The sequence below is a fragment of the Lampetra fluviatilis genome, chromosome 40, assembly GCF_964198595.1.
Source record: "Lampetra fluviatilis chromosome 40, kcLamFluv1.1, whole genome shotgun sequence".
Classification (NCBI taxonomy): domain Eukaryota; kingdom Metazoa; phylum Chordata; class Hyperoartia; order Petromyzontiformes; family Petromyzontidae; genus Lampetra; species Lampetra fluviatilis.
The window spans coordinates 7032570-7057289 of record NC_136314.1 but is presented as its reverse complement, the minus strand read 5'-3'; the positions used below and the strand labels follow the sequence as shown (position 1 = coordinate 7057289).

The 24720-nt window shown below is 48.5% G+C and overlaps 1 protein-coding gene across 1 annotated transcript; it reads right to left on the bottom strand.

The window, feature by feature from the left end:
- Positions 1–914: 914 nt before the first annotated feature.
- Positions 915–24144, bottom strand: GEMIN2 (gem nuclear organelle associated protein 2). The gene is made up of 10 exons (XM_078874993.1): positions 23879–24144; positions 19995–20082; positions 15782–15871; positions 14390–14449; positions 12197–12358; positions 8344–8388; positions 5704–5772; positions 4542–4652; positions 2956–3014; positions 915–1327 (listed from the first exon to the last, which is right to left on the bottom strand). Exons 1-10 carry the CDS (start codon positions 24004–24006, stop codon positions 1294–1296), a joined length of 846 nt encoding a protein of 281 aa, XP_078731119.1. The 5' UTR covers positions 24007–24144; the 3' UTR covers positions 915–1293.
- Positions 24145–24720: the final 576 nt, after the last annotated feature.

Sequence of the window (24720 nt, the reverse complement as noted above, 5' to 3'; positions counted from 1 at the left end):
GTATCACAGCCACCGCGGAACACCTGGGGGGGGGGGGGGGGTCCTCATGGCCCACCTGGGGGAGCCTCTCGGTCCCACACTCTGAGAGCTGCTGCTGCTGCTCCAGAGCGACGAGTTCCCATGGGACCATCGCGCCGGCGAGAGGTCGTGTTTGTTTGTACTGCGCCTATTGTGCCGTGCCGTTTCTAACCGGCCACCAGACAGACGAAGCGACGAGCCGGGGGGCTGCGCTAATCTCTGGATTAGCGCTTTCACCCCGAGTGTGAGAGCGCGAGGCGCTTGCGAACAACGCAGTACGGGCAGCCCGGAGTCTGCATCCATCTCGGTGCACCACACTGTGGGGCCGTTGCGGCGACGTACAAAACCACGCGCGGCAAGATCTCAACGCCAAGGTGATGAAATCGCGAAAACAGCGCTCGCCTTGAGAAACGAAAACGAACGGCCTCCGTAAAAATGGGTAGCGTCAAAAAAAAAACACCACGCCGTTTATTTATACACACATTCGCATAGTTACGCTCGAGTAGTATCTCTATCGCCGCGGCAAGTTTTATTCTGAATATAAAACACAAAAATATCTGCACAGCGATCGCGGTTTCAGGTCGCGGGCAAAATCGCGAGCAGACTCGACGGTTCCTGCCGACGCGGCGTGACGAACAACAATGCTCTGAACTGCTCCCCGTGCTTGCCCTGTCCCACGCTTGTGCGTGCGCGCGTGTGTGTGTTCACGGATTCCTGGGCCTCCACTAGGTCGACTCGGCCTCAAACGAGTACCTGGTGCGGTGCGTAAACATCGCGAGATGCTTCTTCTTGGTTCTTTCGGTAAAGTCACGTAGAAGGGAAGTAATAAAATAATAAAACATAATAAAATAATTCTCACGACGTTTCGGCCACAACGCAAGCAGCCGTTGTGGCTGAAACGTCGTGAGAATTATTTAATGTTTTATTTTTATTATTTCCCTTCTACGTGACTTTACCGAAAGAACCAAGAAGATGAATCCCTGCAGTCACGAAAACTTTAAATCGGAATCGTGAGGTGCTGGCCGCCCGCTCCCCTCGCGTGCCACAGTGCAGGCGCCTTCATAGGTCGTGCCGCCGATACTCGCGCACTTGCCCCCAACAGTCTGTTAAGACTACACGGGGGATCTTTGTCTTTGTTCACAGACTGTAAATCGTGGTTATGATGAAGATTTATTTTTTATTATAATAAAATGGTGGGTGGGGGGGCAGAGTTTGGCAGAGTGAATCTTTGTTGTGAAGGTGAGCGTTGCGGACCGACGGTTCGGTCCACCACCGTCAGTTGTCCGCGAGGTCCTTCTGCTCAAAGTATCTGTAGGGAGAGAAATGCGGAGGGCACGGTCAACGCAGGCCTAGGTGTAGGCCTCGGCAAGGTAAGGTAAAAGTGTAAAAACAACGAGCCTACCTTTTACCCTACCTTTTACCTTACCACAATACAATCACTCTACCCTACCTTTTACCCTTTAGCAGGTAAGGTAAAATGCAACGAGCCTACCTTCTACCCTACCCTTTACCCTTACCCCTTGGCATGTCGACACCTTTACCCTTTACCTTTCACCCGGTAAAAAGGGTACAATTTACCTTACCTTGCCGAGGCCTACCTAAGTGTGTGAATTATTATCCCGCTCCCCCCTTCTCCACTGCACCCTGGGTTTCCTCCCACGTGTAAACACTCATCGATTTCCAATAACACCTTGATATACAGAGGACCACAGAGCTTGGGAAAATTGTTGGCGCCGGCTCCTCACTGCGTGGTCCCCGCCCCCCCCTGGCGCCACCGTGCCGGGCTCTCTCCGAGAGCGAACGAATGCGGTGCGTTTGCGCGCTACAAGTTGAAATTATGACGGTTTGGCAATCTTTGGAAGAACGTAATCAACCAGGTGGGGTGTTGACTGTTTTGTTGGCCGACTCTCTGTGTTGTATTGCATTATTATATTTCCAAGTTTACTATGTTTGTTTTCTCATTTATTTGTACCTGATGATGGTTGCTTGTGTTGCAATCGAAACGTCGTATTCTATTGTTACTTAATTTATTTCTACGCGACTTTACCGAAAGGACCAAAGAGTGTTACGATCATCGTTAATTCTCATCGTCGAGATTCTACCACCCGTGCTTAGCCTCCGTAGACCCGGCGGCGCTGGGCGCGTTAAGGGTCGTGTGGTCACGGTGCTGACGCTGCGTGGATGAGCAGCGAGCGCCCGTCACGGCACGCGTCGCCACCCACACCACCAACAGCAGAAACATCCCCCGTGCGGCCTTAACAGACTGTTGGGGCAAGTGGTGTTATCGAGTCACACCTATGAAGGCCGGCACGGCACACTGGCGGAGTGGGTGGCCAGCACCACGCTCGGCCGTCTTTGTCTCCTCAGTGGTGATGTTTACACACCGCACCAGGTACTCATTCGACCTAGGGGAGGCCCAGGACCGATTGAGAAAATCGTCTTTGGTTTTGGTCATGAGCTGGAATCGAACTCTGGTCGCTGGGTTCATAGCGCAGTGCGCTAACCGCTACACTACAGCTCCACCACCACCGTCCTCATCATCATTCATCGTCATTATCATCGTCATTCATCGTCATTATCATCGTCATTATCATCGTCATCATCGTCGTCGTCATCAGTCGTCGTCATTGTCGTCATCATTGTCGTCATCATCGTCGTCATCAGCGTCGTCGTCATCAGCGTCGTCGTCATCAGCGTCGTCGTCATCAGCGTCGTCGTCATCAGCGTCGTCGTCATCAGCGTCGTCGTCATCAGCGTCGTCGTCATCAGCGTCGTCGTCATCAGCGTCGTCGTCATCAGCGTCGTCGTCATCAGCGTCGTCGTCATCAGCGTCGTCGTCATCAGCGTCGTCGTCATCAGCGCCACCTCCCGTACACGTTTCCGCACGCCATCAAGGCGAGAACGCCGCCACGAGACGCCCGCACAGCGTGCACTCACCTCGCCACGAGGCAGATGAGCAGGTTGAGCGCAGACAGCCTGCTGTCCTCGGGGCTCTCCTGGAGGGCGACAAGATAACAACAACGACAACAACAACGACAATGTTTGTGAGTTGTATCTATTATGGATGTTCAGCTTATTTTACACCGTATGTAGCCTTCCGTGCGAATCGGAGGTGCGGAGGAAGGACGACAAACTGAACACAAAATAAGTAATATTTAAAAATATTTTTTTAAAAACACGCTTTAATTAAATGTACCGTACTCGTAATAGCAAAACTCCACGACTCCAGGAAGTGGCCCCGAAGCTTGCCATAACGTAAGGGGCCGTGGTGATTTACAGGCAACGTGAGTTGAGCGTGGACAATTAGAGCCAAGCCAAAACATAACATGTAAAAAAGATGTTTTAAAAATATTTTTTTTTATGATAGAATAGAGTATTGTCATCAGTATGACATAAGTATACCAAGTTTGCAGTCAATACCATATTGGGAAGTGGGTTAAAATTTAGTTACAAGATTTGAGGATACGACAACAACAACAACAGAGTGAGTTAAATAAAAGCATGTAAAAAAAGCATATTCTTTGGGTCTTTCGGTAAAGTCACGTAGATATGTTCAAAGAAAAAAACAAAAAACTACGACGTTTCGATCGCAACAGAAGCGGTCGTCATCAGGACCTTTAACGAAAGACCCAAAGAATATGAATTCCTGCAGTCACGAAAGCTTTCAGTCAAGATTTACACAAAAAGCAGTTAAAAATAAAATGAGTTTTCAAAGAATACATCATGAGACCTCCTTTGCCAGTACCAAAATATAAGAAGAGGTTTTTCCCCTTTTTCTGGCAACAAAACTGCAGACATGATGAGAGAAATAAAAAAATGAATAAAGAAATGATGAGATGTGCCCAACACAAAAAGGCACCGTGCGTGTGGGAGTCGCCACGGGTCTCACCGTCGCTTCCAACGGCCACGAGCTGGACCGACGAATCGGGAGTCCACGTGGTACCACCCCCGCCCCCCCCCCCCCACAAAACGAGCAGCACTGGCATCCTATGGGACCATTACCTGTCGAGGTAGCTGTCCCAACCCCGGTCGCCAATGATTGCACAAGAACCATCACATTAACACATTCCTGCGGAGGGAGCTGGTAGGAACGTTGGGTTGCTCGGTCAATGGCCAGGGTCAACGGTGGCGTGGTGTATTCCGCAAATATGCCCGACTGTGAGGGTGGGCACAAGCCGGCGTGAGTAGGTTAAATGTTGAGTTTTATAAGGGCACCACGGGGTGACCAGCCCCTCCCCACCCAGTCCCTCCCCACCCTCCGCTCTCCACCCAGCCCCACCCTCCCCACCCAGCCCCTCCCCACCCTCCCCTCCCCACCCTCCCAGCCCCTCCCTGCACGACGGACGGACACAATAATCCCCTGTGGGCTGGTGTAACCAAGAGTTTCCTACCAGTATTTGGTTCTGCATTTAACTTGGCTCCTGGTCCGGCTCGTGACTACTAAACATATCGGTTTGACCGTCACGCGACGGGCATCGCGCCTACCCCGGGGCGCGGTAGAAGTCTCTGAGCTTCTCACTTACCAGACTGGCCCGGAGGCTGGCACAGTTGCGGGCTATTTGTCGCAGTAGGGAGTGGGCCTCTGGCAGCAGCGGCTTCTCGATGCAGGCAAGCAGCGCGTAGATCCAGCGTCCCTGCAAGGAACACCGCGGTAACGCCGCCGCCGCCACTGCAAATCACTCTTGACGCAGCAGCAAGTCACTCTTGACGCAGCAGCAAGTCACTCTTGACGCAGCAGCAAGTCACTCTTGACGCAGCAGCAAGTCACTCTTGACGCAGCAGCAAGTCACTCTGACGCAGCAGCAAGTCAGTGGCCAATGAAGAGTCGCATTCGGCAATGAGGTTAAAATCAAATGTCGGTTAGCACTGATCTACCAGACTGACTGTTTTGCGAGGCAGGTTACAACAACAAACTCACTCACCAAGTCGCTCACTCGCACACTTACCCACCCACTCCATCATCCACCCACCCACTCATTTACTAACCCACTCACTCAGGCACTTACCCACCCACTCATCCACCTATCCACCCACCCACACATTTACTAACCCACTCACCCAGGCACTTACCCACCCACTCATCCACCTATCCACCCACTCAATCACTATCTATCACCCAGTTACTTATACATTTTGTGTGTTCACTCACCACACTACAAATTAAAACACACGCACACTCAACAACTCACTTACTCGCCCACTTACTCATCACACCGCTGGTCACAACATTAGACACACTCACCAACTCGCTCACCACACTGCAGGTCACAACATTAGACACTCACCAACTCACTCACCACACTGTAGGTCACAACATTAGTCACTCACCAACTCGCTCACCACTCTGCAGGTCACGATATTAGGAAACCACTGGTGTGATCCACTTTTAAATGCAGATTGAAAACTAATTTCTTGAGAACTGATTTTTGAGTTTAGTTTATTGTCCTTCCCCCCGCACCTCCGATTAGCACGGCTGGCTACGTACGGTGCGAAAGAAGTTCAACATACACAACAGATACAACCTACGAACATTATTATTGTTATCTTGTCGCACTCCAGGAAAGCCCCGAGGGACATATGCACGTACATCCACGATTTGAAAAGAAAATTTCGAAAAAAAAAAACCGACTTTGTTTTCAGCGTTCTTATTCGTCGTTCACTTCGCAAATCGGGGGAGGAGCTCACCAGCTCCTCGGAGAAGCCTCTCTCCTCGAACCACACGGTCAGGTACTCGAGCACCACGATGAGGGTCGCCTGCCCCACACACGCAGAAACACAAACGCCACAAAGACAAAGATCCCCCCCCGCCTGTATAGCCTCGACAGACTTTCGGGGCAAGTGCCGTTAGCGAGTTGCACCTATGAACGGCACAGCACCACTCACGTCCGTCCGCCTTTGTCTCCCGAGTGGCGGGTGTTTACTATGCACTGCACCAAGTGCTCATTTGAGGCCGAGTCGACCTAGGGGAGAACCAGGGGTCGTGTTTCAGATAATGGTCACTGGTGTTGACCGTGAGCGGGAATCGAATTTGAGTCGCCGGGTTCGTAGCACAGCGCGCTAACCGCTGCACTACCGCTCCCCATACGTTACCATACACACACACGCGCACATATGTCTTGGGAATATGTTCCTTATTTTGCCGATTAATCCCAAATGAAAATCTGAAATTTGGGCCTTAAAAAAAACGTGACATTTCAGACGATACGATCTTTGCGTGCGTTTTATATTGATCAGAAAAAATATAACACCGCCGCAGGAAGTAATGCCGCTTCCTGTAATGGGCACATTTGAAAATGCGCTTCCTGTGACGTGGCGACTGTGGTGTCACATGGTACAGGGAGGGCGATGTTACTATTCTCGGCAAGAGGGCAAGTTCAATTATGAAGTGACAAAAATTATTCAAAAAACGACGAGAAAGTGACCTTTAAAATCCAAAATGTCAAACATTTCAATCTGAACTCAGCTCTAGCGTGTATCTGATACACATTAATAATGTGAAATATTTCAACACACGGGTTATATTACTGGTAGGAACCCACTGGTTCCACCAGCCCACAGGGGATTATTGTGTCCGTCCGTCCGTCGTGCAGGGAGGGGCTGGGTGGGGAGGGAGGCGCTGGGTGGGGAAGGGAGGGTGGGGAGGGGCTGGGTGGGGAAGGGAGGGTGGGAAGGGGCTGGGTGGGAAGGGGCTGGGTGGGGAGGGGCTGGGTGGGGAGGGGCTGCTTGGGGAGGGTGGGGCTGGTCACCCCGTGGTGCCCTTATAAAACTCAACGTTTAACCTACTCACGCCGGCTTGTGCCCGCCCTCACAGTCGGCCATATTTGCGGAATGCACCACGCCGCCGTTGACCCTGCAGGCCATTGACCGAGCAACCCAACGTTCCTACCAGCTCCCTCCGCAGGAATGTGTTTAACGGGGGCTTTGGTGGGACGAGCGCATGGAGGTCGTGACGGCCGGTGGTTGAGACTAACGATGGAACGGCGGCCAAAGGAGCGAACGCGTCCACAGAGGGGCGATGAGATCAGAATGGCCGCGAGAGATGGCGACGACACAGGGGAGGGCATCCATCCAGCAGTGGGTAGATCGTGGCTGCTGATGACAATGACGATGATGATAATAAAAGATGCAGAAAACAAGTCAGATCTGAAACACGGCAGAACTGATTCTTCTGCCGTTGCCGATCATTGCTACAACTCGGTGGGCTCTCATGAAATTGTCTTTTCCGAGACCAAGGTTCTCTGCAAACCTCCCGGCTACCATCAAAGGTTTGTACACGAAGCCATACAAATATACAAACACAGACATAATTTCAACCGTGATGATGGGTACAAACTTGGTAATCATTGGAAAGATGTTATCAACCACGCAAAAAAGACTTAATTACACTTTTTTGGACCATCTTATCTGACAGGCACTATTTTACTTTACTTTACCGAGTGTTAACATCCCCAGTTATTTTTTAACAGTACTCTCTTCATTGTTCAGCCAGCATTGGTATAAACATGGGCATTTTCGTTCTTTTGTCTATCATGTGTATCAGACCTCCCCTCCCCCTCTCTGTCCATTGTGTTGGCGTGTGCAGCAGCAACCGCGTCCAAGCCGTCGTCCATGTTTTTGCCCCCCCCTCCCCCTCCCGATGCGTTGTGCTTAGCACTCCGTGCTGTCTTTGAGCCCCGCCCCCCTCCCTCCCGATGCGTTCCATTCATTGGCTACCACATTCTGATGAGCTCCCCCCCCCCTCTCCTACCCCCTTCAACTTGCTTATAAGGGATTACTTCTTGAATCATTGCCTCACTTGATGCAGCTAATTCGGCTGTGACGGTCCCACCTGATGACGGAGACTTGTGTTGCCTCCGAAACGTCGTGATTTTTGTTTTATTTTATTTTCATTAATATCGATGTTTTACCTACGTGACTTTACCGAAAAAACCTAAGAATATGATTCCTTGCAGTCACGAAAGCTTCAAATCTAGAAATAGTTTTGTGTTCTGCGTTCTTCTGCGCTCTTTATCAAGACGGAAAAAAATCGTTATTTTTGGGCTTTTGCGATCACCGCCTGATGATGCCGGTTCTAATGACTGGCGAAACGTCGTACTCAGATCGTAAATGTTGTGGATTTGCTCTCCAACACACTGGCACGTTCTGTTAACGTGACAAACCTTACTAATTGGCTGTGTCGGGAGGTGGCGGCGGCGGGTTTAACGACACGTTTGTATTTACGCGATCTAACCCCCAAACAAAAAAAAATCTGCATTATGGAAAATAGTTCTTCTTAAGCTTCCGACAACAAAAAAAAAACGTCGGGGTGGTGTCGCGAAGACTTACTTGACCCAAGTTGCCAACCACGCTGAGCAGCGGAGGGGTGCCAATCTGTTCAGAACACCAACGAGAGAGACGGGGAGACAGGGAGGGCAACGGGTTACCATCGCGATGTCACGCTACGCAGCAGCTCTCTTGCACGGCGGGATGTTCACCGCCGACGTCTCCATCAGAGCCGCGATCGATTAGTGAAGTTGGATCTAGATTTGAAGTTTCCGTGACTGCAGGGATCCATACTCTTTGGTTCAGCAATTTGTTTCGTGCCGCGGTTGTCCCACCTGATGACGGACGCTTGTGCTGCGCCCGAAACGTCGTGATTTAATTTATTTTGTTTTATATCTACGTGACTTTACCGAAAGAACCAAGGAGTATGGTTAATTCATAATCAACGTTTTTGCGGTTTAGATCGCGTTATTTATAAATGTGTCGTAACCCTCCACCACCCGACACGGCCAATCAGTAAAAAAAGTGTCACGTTGACAAAAGACAAATAGTTCACTGCTTTAGCCCACCGGTGTGTTGAAGCGTGAAACCACAACAGCGAATTGCCCGTTGATGCTGGATGCAATTACCAGCGAAACGTTGTACTACTCAAATTGTAAATGTTGTGGTTTCACGCTTCAACACACCGGTGGGCTAAAGTAGTGAACTATTTGTCTTTTGTCAACGTGACACTTTTTTACTGATTGGCCGTGTCGGGTGGTGGAGGGTTACGACACATTTATAAATAACGCGATCTAAACCCAAAAACGTTGATTATGAATAATATTGGTCGCGAAAGCCTACGTGTTAAACTGAGTATGGTTAAGTTGGGCTATTCAACCTAAAACTGTAAATCGGCTTCTGCTCGATTACTTGGGCCCCCCTTTACAATTCGGAGCCCCCCCCCCACCACCATCCTGCCTACCAAAGGAGGGAAACCCCCGACAAGAGCCGCCCGGCGTGACGGCGGCGGAGGAGGATTTTTGGATGACATCACCGAGCCTGACCCGTTACCGCCCGTCCAGCGGCACACGTGAGAACAGAGGTCAAACTTTTTTTCCCCAACTATGTTAGAGTTGTACTCTTTGGTTCTTTCGGTAAAGTCGACAACTCGAATTTTATAATCAGTAATCAGGAGAGTAATCGATTACCAAAGTGACCGATTACCACCCAAGGAACGGATTGCTACCAAAGTAAACGATTTCTACCCAAGTAACTGATTTCTACCCAAATCACAGATTCATACCCAAGTAACCGATTGCTACCAAAGTAACTGATTTCTACCCAAGTCACAGATTTCTACCCAAGTAATCGTAGAGCAGCTCAGCTCTGCTTCAGGCGTTCGTGTCGAGGCTGGTGAGTGAGCACGTGGATGGCTTCTGGGGAGCAGCCACTTGGTCAATATCTCAACCGCTGCCTGGCGAATGCTCGGAGCGGGCGGTGGCGGTACTCAGCGCTCCGCCGTTTGGGGCCGGTGGCCGCGGTCGCACTGTGAGACGTTATTGACGTCCGTCCATGGCGGCAAGAGGAGGCCGCAACGGCCACTGCAGGGCAAAGGTCGCAACCGGGTACCTGATACCCGTACCCTACCCGATACCCGGCTACCCGTACCCGGCCGGGTACGGGTACCCGTTTGCGACTCTGGTACGGCCGGGTACGGGTAAGGAATCAAAATCCGTTTGTGACCTCTGCTGCAGGGCTAGCCAACCTGTAGCAGACTGAGCCAAAAATTCCACCGTGAGTTCTTCAGAGTCAAGTATATACATAAGTATACATAGAGGATAGTTTCCAGCACAGCACGGGAGACATTTATTATTCTTTGCTACAAGGATAGTACACTCTAAGTTATGCACCTTCGATAGAGCCGCATGTGACGGATTAAACTAAACCATTACTATTATATTCTTGGTTCTTTCGGTAAAGTCACGGAGAAGGGAAATAAAAAAATGAATAAAAAAAAAGCTTTAAATCAAAATTTAAACCATTACTGTTTTTTTTTATTTTACCAGGTAAGGCCCACTGAGCTGTGGTAGCTCTTTTTCAGAAGCGACCTGGCCACAAATGATAGCTCAACGAAGTGGCTTATCGCGTGGATATTTCTAGCAGCCAAATACTCTAAACGCATGACGTTGATTCTAAATGTGGAGTGAAAAACTGGAGGACCCGGAGAAAAATCCGCACGACCATAGGGAGAGAAACACGCAAACTCCAAATATACAGCAGCAGGCGTCACAATCAAGGATCGAACCCACTACCTCCTGTAGACCAGGCGAGGTAGTTAACATCTCCTAGCGACCGCGACGCCCTGAAAAAGCCGCATGCGACTTGGGATACGCCACCGCTGGGTCCACGCGATGCAGCATGCCGTCGTGAACGGTGCGTTCAACAGAGACGCAAAAGGGACGAACATCAACGCTTGCGCGGTGATCCCGCAACAGCCTTCCCAGCGTGCGATCGAAACCTAACGAGGCGACGTCGCACGCAACGGCGTCGTCGGCAGGGCAAGCAGGGTGCCTGGCACGCGACGGCATCGCCTTGCCCGACACGGTGGATACTTTTGAGCACTGTTTTGCGTCACCAAGTTTTGGGCAACGACCCTTCGATCGATGCGGCTCGTTTTCCCTCGGGCGAAGAGTCCCTTAACCCTTATCCCGTTCGGAGACGTCTGCAAGTTGCAGGGTGTGGGTATCCCCGTTCAGCGACGAATCTCGGAACGCACGAGCGGTTCACCGTTCATTTTATTTAGAGAGAGACGTAGCGCCGCTGTTTATAAAGACATTTTACTCACCGCAGAAAACCGTAGTGGCACGACCGCACTCTACGATAGCTGGCGCAAATCTGTGCCACACGCCCTCCCGCATGGCCTTGTGGGAGCCTCGGTACCGATAAAGTTGTTTTATACAGGTAGGAGCAACAATTCCACACTGCCCACCAGGCATTATTTGTCTGTCGTGCATAGCCCCTCCCAAACATGTAGTACGCTCCCGGATTGGTTGAAGTGCGTCACGTGACCGCGAGCTTTCTGTCGTGCAACGAATGCGCCGTCCAACCAAGTTCCTGCCTGCCCACTCCGAAGGAACGTGTTTTAGTAGTTCGGTTCACGTACGTCATAGGAACGGAATTGGAAGAAAAACGAATGACGTGGGAAAAGGGGATTAATAGCAACTTGACGTCCTACTAAGTTTAGTTGATATTGGGATGGTCGTTCCGAGTGTTACTGTGACACCCACCCACCTCCGCTCCTGCCCCGGTTACAGACGGACAGACACAGCTAAAGTGTTAAATTTCGATTTAAAGCTTTCGTGACTGCAGGGATTAATCTTCTTGGTTCCTTCGGTAAAGTCACATAGAATGGAAATAATAAAATAATAAAAATAAAACATAATAAAATAATTCTCACGACGTTTCGGCAACAACGCAAGCAGCAGTCCTCAGGTGAAGAACAGGTCTGACCTGTTTTATTACGTTTTATTTTTATTATTTTATTATTTCCATTCTACGTGACTTTACGGAAAGAACCAAGAAGCTAAAGTGTTGTCAACGCTTTAAACCAGAGTCGCGGTAAAGCATCAAAATATGGGGAAATGGAGCGTGCAACAGCTCTAAGCTAAAGCTTTTTTTAGCCATCTAAAACCAAATGAGCTATTATCTCTTTTTCAGCAGCCAAATAATCTAAACGCGCGTCGATTCTAAATGCGGTGGAGAGCAAAACCGGGGGAACCCGCGGAACCATCCACGCGACCAGCACGGGGGAGAGAGAGCGAGAACACGCGGACTCCAAATACACAACAGGCGTCGTCAGGGTCAGGGATCGATCCCACGACCTCCTGCGCACCAGGCGAGGGAGGTAACAGCTCGCCGGCAGCGCGACGCTCACCTTCAAGAAGTCGAGGTCCAGCTCCTCGCTGTCTGCGGGGTTGTTGTTGACGCTGGCGGCGGTGGTGGCGGCGGCGGGGGGGGGTTCGGATTGCGCTCTGCTGCTGTACCGCCGTTCCCCCAAGCAGAAGCGCTTCCATCCCTCCTCATCCTCCACTTCTGGCTGCGTCGTTACATTGCAGGAACGCGCGCAAGAGACGCGCGCTGAAGTGTCGGTGCTGCAGGAAGTCCTATAACACTGGTCAACACACTTGTTCTGGCATAAGGTATTCCAACGGTTTTAAGGTAATTTTCGGGTGCCGATTCCAAATCTGGCATCAGTTTTTGTCTATCACATCAGGTTGTTGAGATATCAAATATTGCATTTTCAAATAGAAACTGCAGATGAAAAATATTAAATAAATGTGGATATCTACATAAGATTATATTATACACACACTATCCTAAAAATACAGCACCATATTTTAACACTAAAGCAGTCACTGACTCGCAACAACTTGCAATCATAAGTGAGAGCATTAATTTCGGGTAAAATCAATTAAAATGGGGTATGCCGATAGCAAAAAAAAATGAGATGTGATAGAGCAAATCTGAGATCAGATTTGGAATCAGCACCCTGAAATTAGTCTAGAACAGCTGCTAAAGTCCAGGCCAGAAAAAAACTTTTTTTTGTTGACCAGTGTAATACAGGTAGGAACAGTTCCACACTGACTGCCCACCAGGGATTATTTGTCTGTCTGTCTGTCGTGCATAGCCACGCCCTCGATTTGTATTTCATAGAGTGCTTCGGGCGGACTCAGCACCACGTGACGTGCCAGCCAAAAACAGCTTGCGCCGCGTGACACGGATCGCACGAATGCGCCGTCCGACCAAGTTCCTACCTGCCCACTCCGAAGGAACGTGTTAGTATGAACTTGCTCACCCCCGTAGCGTGTCGAGCCGACCCCTAGTGGGCATCTGTGAAAAATATCTTCGTTTCGATTTAAAGCTTTCGTGACTGCAGGGATTCATCTTCTTGGTTCTTTCGGTAAAGTCACGTGGAAGGGAAGTAATAAAATAATAAAAATAAAACATAATAAAAAATAATTCTCACGACCTTTCGGCCACAACGCAAGCAGCCGTCCTCAGGTGAAGAACAGAAACGTCGTGAGAATTGTTTTATTATGTTTTATTTTTATTATTTTATTACTTCCCTTCTACGTGACTTTACCGAAAGAACCAAGAAGGGAAATATCTTCGTTGTTCATCGGATTCCTACCGTCTAAATAATGATTTACATTCCGAACTACTATAGACCACCTATATTGAGACTGTAGACAGACTAGATCTGTTCAATGTTACCGTGCTGAATGGGCCACACACTGCTGATGGGGGCAAAGTGCGTAGAAACCGGTCCAATTCCACGCAACCATGGGGTGAGAGAGACACGCAAACGCTAAATATACAGCAGCAGGCGTCAGGGTCGGGATCGAGTCCATGACCTCCTGCATACCAGGCGAGGTAGTTAACATCTCCTAGCCACCGTGATGACGATGATGATGATGAGAGAGAGACACGCAAACTCCAAGTATACAGCAGCAGGCGTCAGGGTCGGAATTGAACCCACGACCTCCTGCATACCAGGCGAGGTAGTTAACATCTCCTAGCCACCGTGATGACGATGATGATGATGAGAGAGAGACACGCAAACTCCAAGTATACAGCAGCAGGTGTCAGGGTCGGAATTGAACCCACGACCTCCTGCATACCAGGCGAGGTAGTTAACATCTCCTAGCCACCGTGATGACGATGATGATGATGAGAGAGAGACACGCAAACTCCAAGTATACAGCAGCAGGCGTCAGGGTCGGAATTGAACCCACGACCTCCTGCATACCAGGCGAGGTAGTTAACATCTCATTGCCACAGCGGTGCCCAGTCTCACACAATCCGGAGAAGACCGAGGAAAAATGACAAAGCCCCCAAGAAACATCACACACACCCTTCACTGACCACGTGCCATATTCACTTTGGTGTCATTTTAAAAACAATTCTAACGCTCCATGGTGGCGAGATGTTAACTCCCTCGCCTGGACGACCTCACCCGGACGGTCCCCACTGTCGGGGGAGTTTAAACAAAGCATTTTTAAAATAATAACTTTTAAACATTTCAACTGTGCGCGTGTGCTCCATCCCACGGGGGCAGTGGGCGTACCATCTTTATGTCGCTGTGCAACTTCAGGAATGTCCGTCTTGCTTTGTTCCTTGATATTTTCTGAAAGGTAAAACACGGGGTATCATATGCAGTAGTCCGGTGAATAGGGAACGTTGGGCCAACGTTGAGCTCACGTTGGGGCGAACGTTGAGCTCACGTTGGGGCCAACGTTGAACGTTTCACCGGAAGCTCATTGATGCCGCCGATGGGGCTGCTCAGCTGCGGAGCGAGCGGCTCACAGCCGGTTGATGGTTGACTCAGCCCAATATCCCTCCCTCCCCCCTCCACTGGCTCTTGCAGCTGTAGGAGATGAGGAGACGAGCATTGCAGCATTGGTGCTCATTCGAACAGGAGATCACTGTTGAGCCCATTGAACTATTAGGGTACGGCACCTCTTCGACGCCCGCGGGGAATTTTACGATGCTCGTGCGATCCACCAATCCTTGCTGCCTCCACGGTGCCGGGCCACAGGCCGCATGCAGCGGAGTCACCGCTGCCCGGCTTACTATTTTTGTTAGTATTTTACCAGGTAAAGCCTATTTTGGCTGTGTAGCTCTTTTTACACGCTTTTTATTAACTCACTCTGTCTGTTGTTGTTGTATCCTCAAATCTTGTAACTCAATTTTAACCCACTTCCCAATGTGGTATCGACTGCAAACTTGGTATACTTATGTCATACTGATGACAATACCATATTCTATCATTAAATTTTTTTTTTTATATGTTATGTTTCGGCTTCGGTCTAATTGTCTATGCTCAATTGACGTTGGCTGTAAATCACCGCGGTCTCTGACGTTATGGCAAGCTTCGGGGCCACTTCCTGGAGTCGTGGAGTTCTTCCATTACTCGTACGGTACATTTCATTAAAACGTCTTTTAAAAAAAGTTTTTTCTAAATATTACTTATTCAGAAGTGACCTGGCCACAAATGATAGCTCAACAAAGTGATTTATCGCGTGGAAACTTCTAGCAGCCAAATACTTTGAACGAACACATCGATTCTAAATGTGCGTTCAGAGTAAAACCGGAGGACCTGGAGAAAATTCCACACGACCACGGGGAGAGAGACATGCAAACTCCATATACACAGGTGTCGGGATCGAACCCATGACCTCCTACATACCAGGCGAGGTGGTCAACATCTCGTCGCCGTCAGGCTTATCGGCAACCAAGATTGCTTTGGTACCGGGGTCGGCCCAGTTATCACCTGCCGCTAACCCAGTTCGCGAACCGCGCCGGATCGACCCTCGGCTTCAACGACCGACCTCGGCTTCACCGACCGACCTCGGCTTCACCGACAGACCTCGGCTTCACCGACAGACCTCGGCTTCACCGACAGACCCTCGGCTTCACCGACCGACCCTCGGCTTCACCGACCGACCCTCGGTTTCACCTGGCGCATGGCGGAGAAGGCGGCCTGCTGCTGCATCTGCCACTCGACGCTGGGGGCGAAGCCGCGTGGAGCTGGCAGGCAACCGCACGGCTGGAACGACAGAATCAGAATAATATTGATTTAGACTGGAGGGTAAGAACACGTTCAGAGTGGAGAGTATAGGAAAGGCAAACAAAGCACCCAAAAACATACGAAAAAAACTGAACCAGCCCCATCCTACCAGACACGACCATCGCGATGCACCTTCACCAATACCGGCCTCTTCCACCCGCACAGCCGAGTCAGCGTAGGGCTCTCACGGTCTGGCGGTTTTTTTCTTCTATTTGCTGCATATTCTCAGATCAACATCATGTACATACATTAGGTATGTTGATTAACTGCGAATAACCCAACCAATAATCAGCTACTGCATATTCTCAGGTGAACGTGATCCATTGTAACTTATAGGAGGACTACATTAACCCTCCCTCTGGTCTTCTCAGCTGATAGGCTCCCAGTGATGACGTCACCTGTACTCCTCTATTTGAGACCGGAAACGGGAGGACGACTTCATCACTCTTCTGGCGATCGCCTGACGAAGCTGGTGGTTGTTGTTGTTGTTGTCACCAGCGACACGTCACAGTACTCGAATTGAAAATGTTCTGGGTTCACCTGCCAACACACCGGTGTGCTGAAGTAGTAGCTAACTGGCACATGACAAACCTTACTACGGAACCTAACCCAAAAAGACCCGTTATTATGGAATTCCACTGGCTGTTTTTCGAGCAGAGCCGGAACAAAACCGCTATACTCTTAGGTTTTTTCGGTAAAGTCACGGAGGGGAAATAAATAAATAATAAACGCTGCTAATAAAATAACTTAATAATAAATGAAAATAACTACATTAAATCACGACGTTTCGGAGGCAACACTCCGTCTTCAGGTGGGACCGTCACAGCCAAATTTACTGCATCAAGTGAAGAGAAATCCAAGAGACAAGATCTTATATATGCTGGCCGCAAAACACATCTGGGGCCAAGCAGGGCCAGGGGCGGGGCCAAGCAGGGCCAGGGGCGGGGCTGATGAGACGTTCATTGCGTGTCACGTCGATGGGTACACGGGGTGAGAACACCGCGTCAAAAACAACGATCCTCCAGCATAGCCTGAACAGACTGTAGGGGCAAGTGCTGTTTAGAGAGCACTTACGAAGGCCGACACGACACGCGAGGGGGTGGATGGCCAACACCATGCCGGGCCGCCGAGTGGCAATGTTTGCACACCGCACTAGGTATTGATTTGAGGCCGAGTCGACCTCGGGGGAGGCCCAGGACCAGTACAGATAATCATCACTGGTGTTGGCCGTGAGCGGGAATTGGACTCGGGTTGACAGGTTCGTAGCGCAGCGCAGCGCTAACCACGGCACTACCGCTCCCCAAATGCGTTTCGACTCAAAACGCGTGTGCGTGTGATGTCAGTGGCAATGGAAAAACACGGAACATCTTGAGCCGTGCCGGGCCGGCTTGGCACGGCTCAGTTGTGGCAGTGGAAAAGAGATGGAACGTAACGCCAATGCTTTCCAGGATCATTTATTCAACCGGTTTTCATTTTCTGAATAAATCAGAATATTTATTTATACTGGAGGAGGAATCCGATGAGCTATGAAGCTATTTTCACAGATGCCCTGTAGGGGCACGGGGTCAGAAGGTCACAAAAACAAACACTACAAAAACACAAGAAGAGTGCAAAGTACAGGAACGGTAAAATAAAATCGCTAAAAAATATACAAATAAAACCAAATTATGTTTTAACCTACTAGGTAAAGTCCACGGAGCTATTCACGTATTTGTCAGACGCGACCTGGCCACAACCGATGGCTCAACAAAATGGCTGATAATTTGAAAGTGTACAGCAGCAGAAATAAATCTAAATGTACAAATATCATCAGCAGAGTGTGGCCAATCGAACGCAGCGCCGCGTTGCTCTCGGCTCAATGGGGCCGCCCCCCCCACGGTGTTTGTGGACTTCTCCCTCCAATAACGTCAGCTGCACTGTTGTTGACAATCGGAGTTTTGAACACCGGTTCACATTTATAGCCCGCTCAAAAGAAATGTTTCACAAACGCAGGTTAAGAGAACCCACAATCATTCATTCGTCACCGTTGCGCCAAACGTGTGGACCTCCTGCGACAGCATTCGCTGAAACTGCTCTCGCTGCCATACACTGGCGTCTCGAGTGACTTTGTTTGATCCACGGATCGCAGCGGGGGGGTGGGGGGGGTGACCACGGGGAGGAAGGTGCCATTCCCTTGAGGGTCGCAGTCCACTTTGGACGTCGACCGCCAACTGAAAGTGCACAATTTGATTGCCGACACATTGACTGCGGGTACCAAGTGAGTGAGAGGCTTGCACAGAGGGGCACGTCTACAATAGGGGCTGCTAGACAGGGGTCAAGACTAACGATGGGGTGCGGGTGAAGAGAGGGAACACGCGGACGGTGAGACCATGGGTGGAAAAAACCCGATTTTCCCAGCGGCAGGCATCGGGTTTTTTCTTTGATACAATTAAACCCGATTTCGGGGAATTAAAACCTGGTTTAATGAATACGAAACTCTGATCCAAGGCTTAGGCTGCTTCCTCGTCGGTGCTGCTATCATCGTACTCGGGGGGCCGTCGGGCACCGGGTAGTCGGAGAATGTGGCGGGCAGGTTGGTCTTGATGAACAAGTTTTTTGGTTTGGCCATGTTTGTTTGTTGTAGTACAGAGTTAGGCTGATGGCCTTAATCTAAGTTGTCTTGTGGTTGTTGTTGTTTGACTTGCATCCCACTGGGATATTTGCACAGGGTTGGTGTACGGTGATTTTTTCTGCAATATTTTGCTGTCTTTTCTTGGATTTTCTGTTTGCACTCAGTCACATATTCACTTTAAGATGTTTTCTTGTTCATGTTTTAGTTTTTTGTTTGTTGCGGTTGCACCCGATTCAAGAGCCGAATGGCTCACAGGTCTATACCTAATAAATAAACTTTGATAAACTTTGACTTTGATAACACGAGCTCCACAATCGTGGGCGCCAGTGAGTTCCTTAGCTTGGAATGGATGAAGCCCATCGTTGGCGAAGTGCGGTTCTGCAATTAAAACCAATTAAACCGGATTTCTCCCAATCTCAGATGATAGGGTTTAATATAAAAAGACAATTAAACCCGATTGTAAAACACACGACTGTGCCACCCTTGGGTGAGGCCAGCTCGCGTGCAGGAACTCCACACGTTTGGTGGTCGCATCGTGCGAGCGTCGGGCAGCGTGACAGCTTGAGGACGGCCTGAATCCAGCAGCGGATAGATCATGGCTGCTGATGATATTGATGATGATGGGTAGAGTGCCTGGTTAAAAAAATTGGATACGTACAAGAACATTTTTACCAAAATTTTTTTTTAAAATAAAAAAACAATGCAAGACCCCCTGAAAGAAGTAATATTAAAAACACGCTTTTATGAAATGTACTCGTAATGGAAGAACTCCAGGACTCCAGGAAGTGGCCCCAAAGCTTGCCATAATGTAAGGGACCGTGGCCAATTACAGCCAACGTCAGTTGACCGTGGACAATTAGACCCAAGCCGAAATATAACATATAAAAAAGAATGTTTAAAAAAAATATATATATTTTTATGATTTTCATTTTCAATGATAGAATATAGTATTGTCATCAGTATGGCATAAGTATACCAAGTTTGCAGTCGATACCACATTGGGAAGTGGGTTAAAATTGAGTTACAAGATTTGAGGATACAACAACGACAACAACAACAGACAGGGTGAGTTAAATGAAAGCGTGTAATAAAATTAACCCGTAAAAACAAAGTTTTTCACTATAAATCCTTTATATGCGTGGCGGCTAGAGTCCTCTCGTCCTCTGGCTTGAGATGGCTGCCACCTATGGGTCAGATGATTGTCTGCCACCATTAAGCAATTGGTAATTAAATATTTAAAAATTTTCCCTAAACAGTGTAAAATTTTGGAAAAAAATTTTCTCACGAAAATTAATTGTCACGCACAACGAGTCTGTGTGCAAAATGTCAGCTCGATTGGATCACGGGAAGTGGGTTAAAAAACGACCAAAAGATTTGCACGGTCGTAAGCAAGCAAGCAAGTGAACTTAATATAAAGGATTTAAAGAGAGATGCTGACAACTCAGCGTGGTTCTTCTCCTGGATGGATACAAAGACAAATGCACGACTCACATTCGATACTTTCACCGGTTGCTTCTGCTTGAGTTTTTCTGGGTCAATGTTGGCTACGGCAACTTCGGGGCATCTGGCAGCTTCGAGCCTGAACAGAGACAAGGCACATTAAGCAATAACGGTGACGGTGAGATGGCTGACTTAGGGGTGCCGCGGTGGAGAGATGTTAACTCCCTCGCCTGGTATACAGGAAGGCGTGGGTTCGATCCCAACCCCGATTGCCTGCTGTGTATTTGGAGTTTGCGTGTCTCTCTTTCCCCGTGGTCGCGTGAATTTCTCTCCGGGTCCTCCGGTTTCTCTCTCTCCACATTAGAATCAACATCACGCGTTTAGAGTATTTGGCTGGTGTAAATTCCATCATGAAAAGCCACTTCGTTGAGCTATCATTTGTGGCCAGGTAGCTTCTGCAAAAGAGCAGCGTAAACTCAGTGGGCCTTACTTGGTAAAAATTAACCCGTAAAAACAAAGTTTTTCACTATAAATCCTTTATATGCGTGGCGGCTAGAGTCCTCTCGTCCTCTGGCTTGATATGGCTGCCACCTATGGGTCAGATGATTGCCTGCCACCATTAAGCAATTGGTAATTAAATATGAACATTTTTTACCTAAAAAGTGTAAAATTTAGGAAAAATTTTTCACGAAAATAAATTGTCACGCACAACGAGTCTGTGTGCAAAATGTCAGCTCGATTGGATCACGGGAAGTGGGTTAAAAAACGACCGAAAGATTTGCACGGTCGTAAGCGTGCAAGCAAGTGAACTTAATATAAAGGATTTAAAAAGGAATATAGTTTAGTTTTAGTTTTTTTTAAAACACACCTGCGTATTAACGCTGCTTTGCAATTAACAGCAAGGGTGAGCGTGGTTGTAGTGTTTGGGATAGAAGACTTCCTGGGAATACCATGGGATTGTAGTGTTTGGGATGGTAGACTTCCTGGGAATACCATGGGATTGTAGTGTTTGGGATGGCAGACTTCCTGGGAATACCATGGGATTGTAGTGTTTGGGATGGCAGACTTCCTGGGAATACCATGGGATTGTAGTGTTTGGGATAGCAGACTTCCTGGGAATACCATGGGATTGTAGTGTTTGGGATGGAATACTTCCTGGGAATACCATGGTATTGTAGTGTTTGGGATGGCAGACTTCCTGGGAATACCATGGGATTGTAGTGTTTGGGATGGTAGACTTCCTGGGAATACCATGGTATTGTAGTGTTTGGGATGGCAGACTTCCTGGGAATACCATGGGATTGTAGTGTTTGGGATGGAATACTTCCTGGGAATACCATGGTATTGTAGTGTTTGGGATGGCAGACTTCCTGGGAATACCATGGGATTGTAGTGTTTGGGATGGAATACTTCCTGGGAATACCATGGTATTGTAGTGTTTGGGATGGCAGACTTCCTGGGAATACCATGGGATTGTAGTGTTTGGGATGGAATACTTCCTGGGAATACCATGGGATTGTAGTGCTTGAGATGGTAGACTTCCTGGGATTACCATGGGATTGTAGTGTTTGGGATGGTAGACTTCCTGGGAATACCATGGGATTGTAGTGTTTGGGATGGTCGACTTCCTGGGAATACCATGGGATTGTAGTGTTTGGGATGGTCGACTTCCTGGGAATACCATGGGATTGTAGTGTTTGGGATGGCAAACTTCCTGGGAATACCATGGCATTGTAGTGTTTGGGATGGTAGACTTCCTGGGAATACCATGGGATTGTAGTGTTTGGGATGGCAGACTTCCTGGGAATACCATGGGATTGTAGTGTTTGGGATGGCAGACTTCCTGGGAATACCATGGGATTGTAGTGTTTGGGATGGCAGACTTCCTGGGAATACCATGGCATTGTAGTGTTTGGGATGGTAGACTTCCTGGGAATACCATGGCATTGTAGTGTTTGGGATGGCAGACTTCCTGGGAATACCATGGATTTGTAGTGATTGGGATGGAATACTTCCTGGAAATACCATGGGATTGTAGTGTTTGGGATGGCAGACTTCCTGGGAATACCATGGCATTGTAGTGTTTGGGATGGTAGACTTCCTGGGAATACCATGGGATTGTAGTGTTTGGGATGGTAGACTTCCTGGGAATACCATGGGATTGTAGTGTTTGGGATGGAATACTTCCTGGGAATACCATGGGATTGTAGTGTTTGGGATGGTAGACTTCCTGGGAATACCATGGGATTGTAGTGTTTGGGATGGCAGACTTCCTGGGAATACCATGGGATTGTAGTGTTTGGGATGGCAGACTTCCTGGGAATACCATGGGATTGTAGTGTTTGGAATGGTAGACTTCCTGGGAATACCATGGATTTGTAGTGATTGGGATGGAATACTTCCTGGGAATACCATGGGATTGTAGTGCTTGGGATGGAATACTTCCTGGGAATACCATGGGATTGTAGTGTTTGGGATGGTAGACTTCCTGGGAATACCATGGGATTGTAGTGTTTGGGATGGTAGACTTCCTGGGAATACCATGGGATTGTAGTGTTTGGGATGGAATACTTCCTGGGAATACCATGGGATTGTAGTGTTTGGGATGGTAGACTTCCTGGGAATACCATGGGATTGTAGTGTTTGGGATGGCAGACTTCCTGGGAATACCATGGGATTGTAGTGTTTGGGATGGCAGACTTCCTGGGAATACCATGGGATTGTAGTGTTTGGAATGGTAGACTTCCTGGGAATACCATGGATTTGTAGTGATTGGGATGGAATACTTCCTGGGAATACCATGGGATTGTAGTGCTTGGGATGGAATACTTCCTGGGAATACCATGGGATTGTAGTGTTTGGGATGGTAGACTTCCTGGGAATACCATGGGATTGTAGTGTTTGGGATTGTAGTGTTTGGGATGGAAGACTTCCTGGGAATACCATGGGATTGTAGTGCTTGGGATGGAATACTTCCTGGGAATACCATGGGATTGTAGTGTTTGGGATGGTAGACTTCCTGGGAATACCATGGGATTGTAGTGTTTGGGATGGTAGACTTCCTGGGAATACCATGGGATTGTAGTGTTTGGGATGGTAGTCTTTGGGATGGAAGACTTCCTGGGAATACCATGGGATTGTAGTGCTTGGGCTGCGACGTGTGGCCAGGAGATGGCAGTTACAGCGATGGATTCCTTAATCTATCTGTGCGGCTCTTTGAGTGCCGCCACCACCTTCTATGCATGTCTGCATTTTTTACTTATTTGGCACAGTACGAAGCCAATAGTGTTAATCGGAGGTGCGGGGGAAGGAAAACACATGATACACACAAACATCAGTTCTAAAGCAATGAGTTTGTCGATCTAGATGAGGATTTAAAAAAGCATAGCTTCAGGGGCATCCTAGTATGGGAAGGAAGAGCGTTCCAGACGTTATGCAAACGATGTTCATGTTGATTGTGTCAATGAGGATGTTGATGTTCATGCTGATGTTGTTAATTGTTTTGATGTTTATGGTGTCTATGATGATGATGTTAATGGTGATGATGATTTTGATGATGTTAATGTTGATGATGATGATGTTAATGTTGATGATGATGTTAATGGTGATGATGATGTTAATGGTGATGATGATGTTGATGATAATGATGATGTTGATGATAATGATGATGTTGATGATGTTAATGATGATGTTGATGATGTTAATGATGATGTTGATGATGTTAATGATGATGTTGATGATGTTAATGATGATGTTGATGATGATGTTAATGGTGATGATGTGAATGGTGATGATGTGAATGGTGATGATGTGAATGGTGATGATGATGTGAATGGTGATGATGTGAATGATGATGATGTTGATGATGATGTGAATGATGATGATGATGGTGATGATGGTGATGATGATGTTGATGATGATGTTGATGTCCCTACCGGACCCGATTCAGATACTCTGCCGGCGTTACTGGCGGTCCGCTCGCCGCCGCTTCCTCCTCCTCCCCTCCTCCTCTCTCCTCCACAGGCAAGAGCTGCGGCATTAACACAAAGTCGTCCTCCATCATCTCCCCCTGTGTTCAACAAGTTTCCACCTTTAAAAATAATAAACATTAACGCAATAAACACGAAGACGGGTAACAACCACTACTACCACGTCCACATGTGGATAAAACGCGCAGGCCCAATTGGTGCGTAGCCATCCAGAAATGCACCGCAACGTACGCCTCACGCTATTGGCGATCCTCGTTTGATTTCCACGATGCATGCTCGATATGCCACCAACGCCAAGATATACGCCCACCACGGGGAGAATCAGCCAATGGGAGGCGCGCTGTCGGTTTGAAACGGCGATTGTGATTGGAGGGTTCAGCTGGGGCATGACCACGTGCGCGAGAGGCCGGGATTTGTAAGCACGTGGTTGCGTCAGTGTTGTCGTGGGTTCAGTGAACTGTGACATTTCGATTTGAAGCTTTCGTGACTGCATGGATGCATATTCTTGGTTCTTTCGGTAAAGTCACGTGGAAGGGAAATAATAAAAATAAGAACAATACATCATCAGGTGTGAAAACCACAGCAAGAACATTTGAAAAAACCGCCACTTTTTTCAATAAAGATTCTGATTCTGAACAGATGGAAGCCCCCATTTTTGCTGTACCGCCTTCTCGTGGCGAGCCAGGGTATGACAGCCTTCTGGACGCCCACGGGAAAGGAGTTTGACAACTTCACGTGCGTGATCCAGCAACCCTCGAGGCGTCAACAGTGCTGGGTTATACTGGTAG

Excerpts from the sequence above, each read along its gene's own strand:
- GEMIN2 (XM_078874993.1), bottom strand. The coding sequence starts at position 24,006 with ATGATGGAGGACGACTTTGTGTTAATGCCGCAGCTCTTGCCTGTGGAG. Across the intron at positions 15,872-19,994 it reads AACCGGTGAAAGTATCGAAT|CCGTGCGGTTGCCTGCCAGC; the intron begins GTGAGTCGTGCA and ends CTGTCGTTCCAG. Across the intron at positions 4,653-5,703 it reads GAGGCTTCTCCGAGGAGCTG|GGACGCTGGATCTACGCGCT; the intron begins GTGAGCTCCTCC and ends TGTTCCTTGCAG.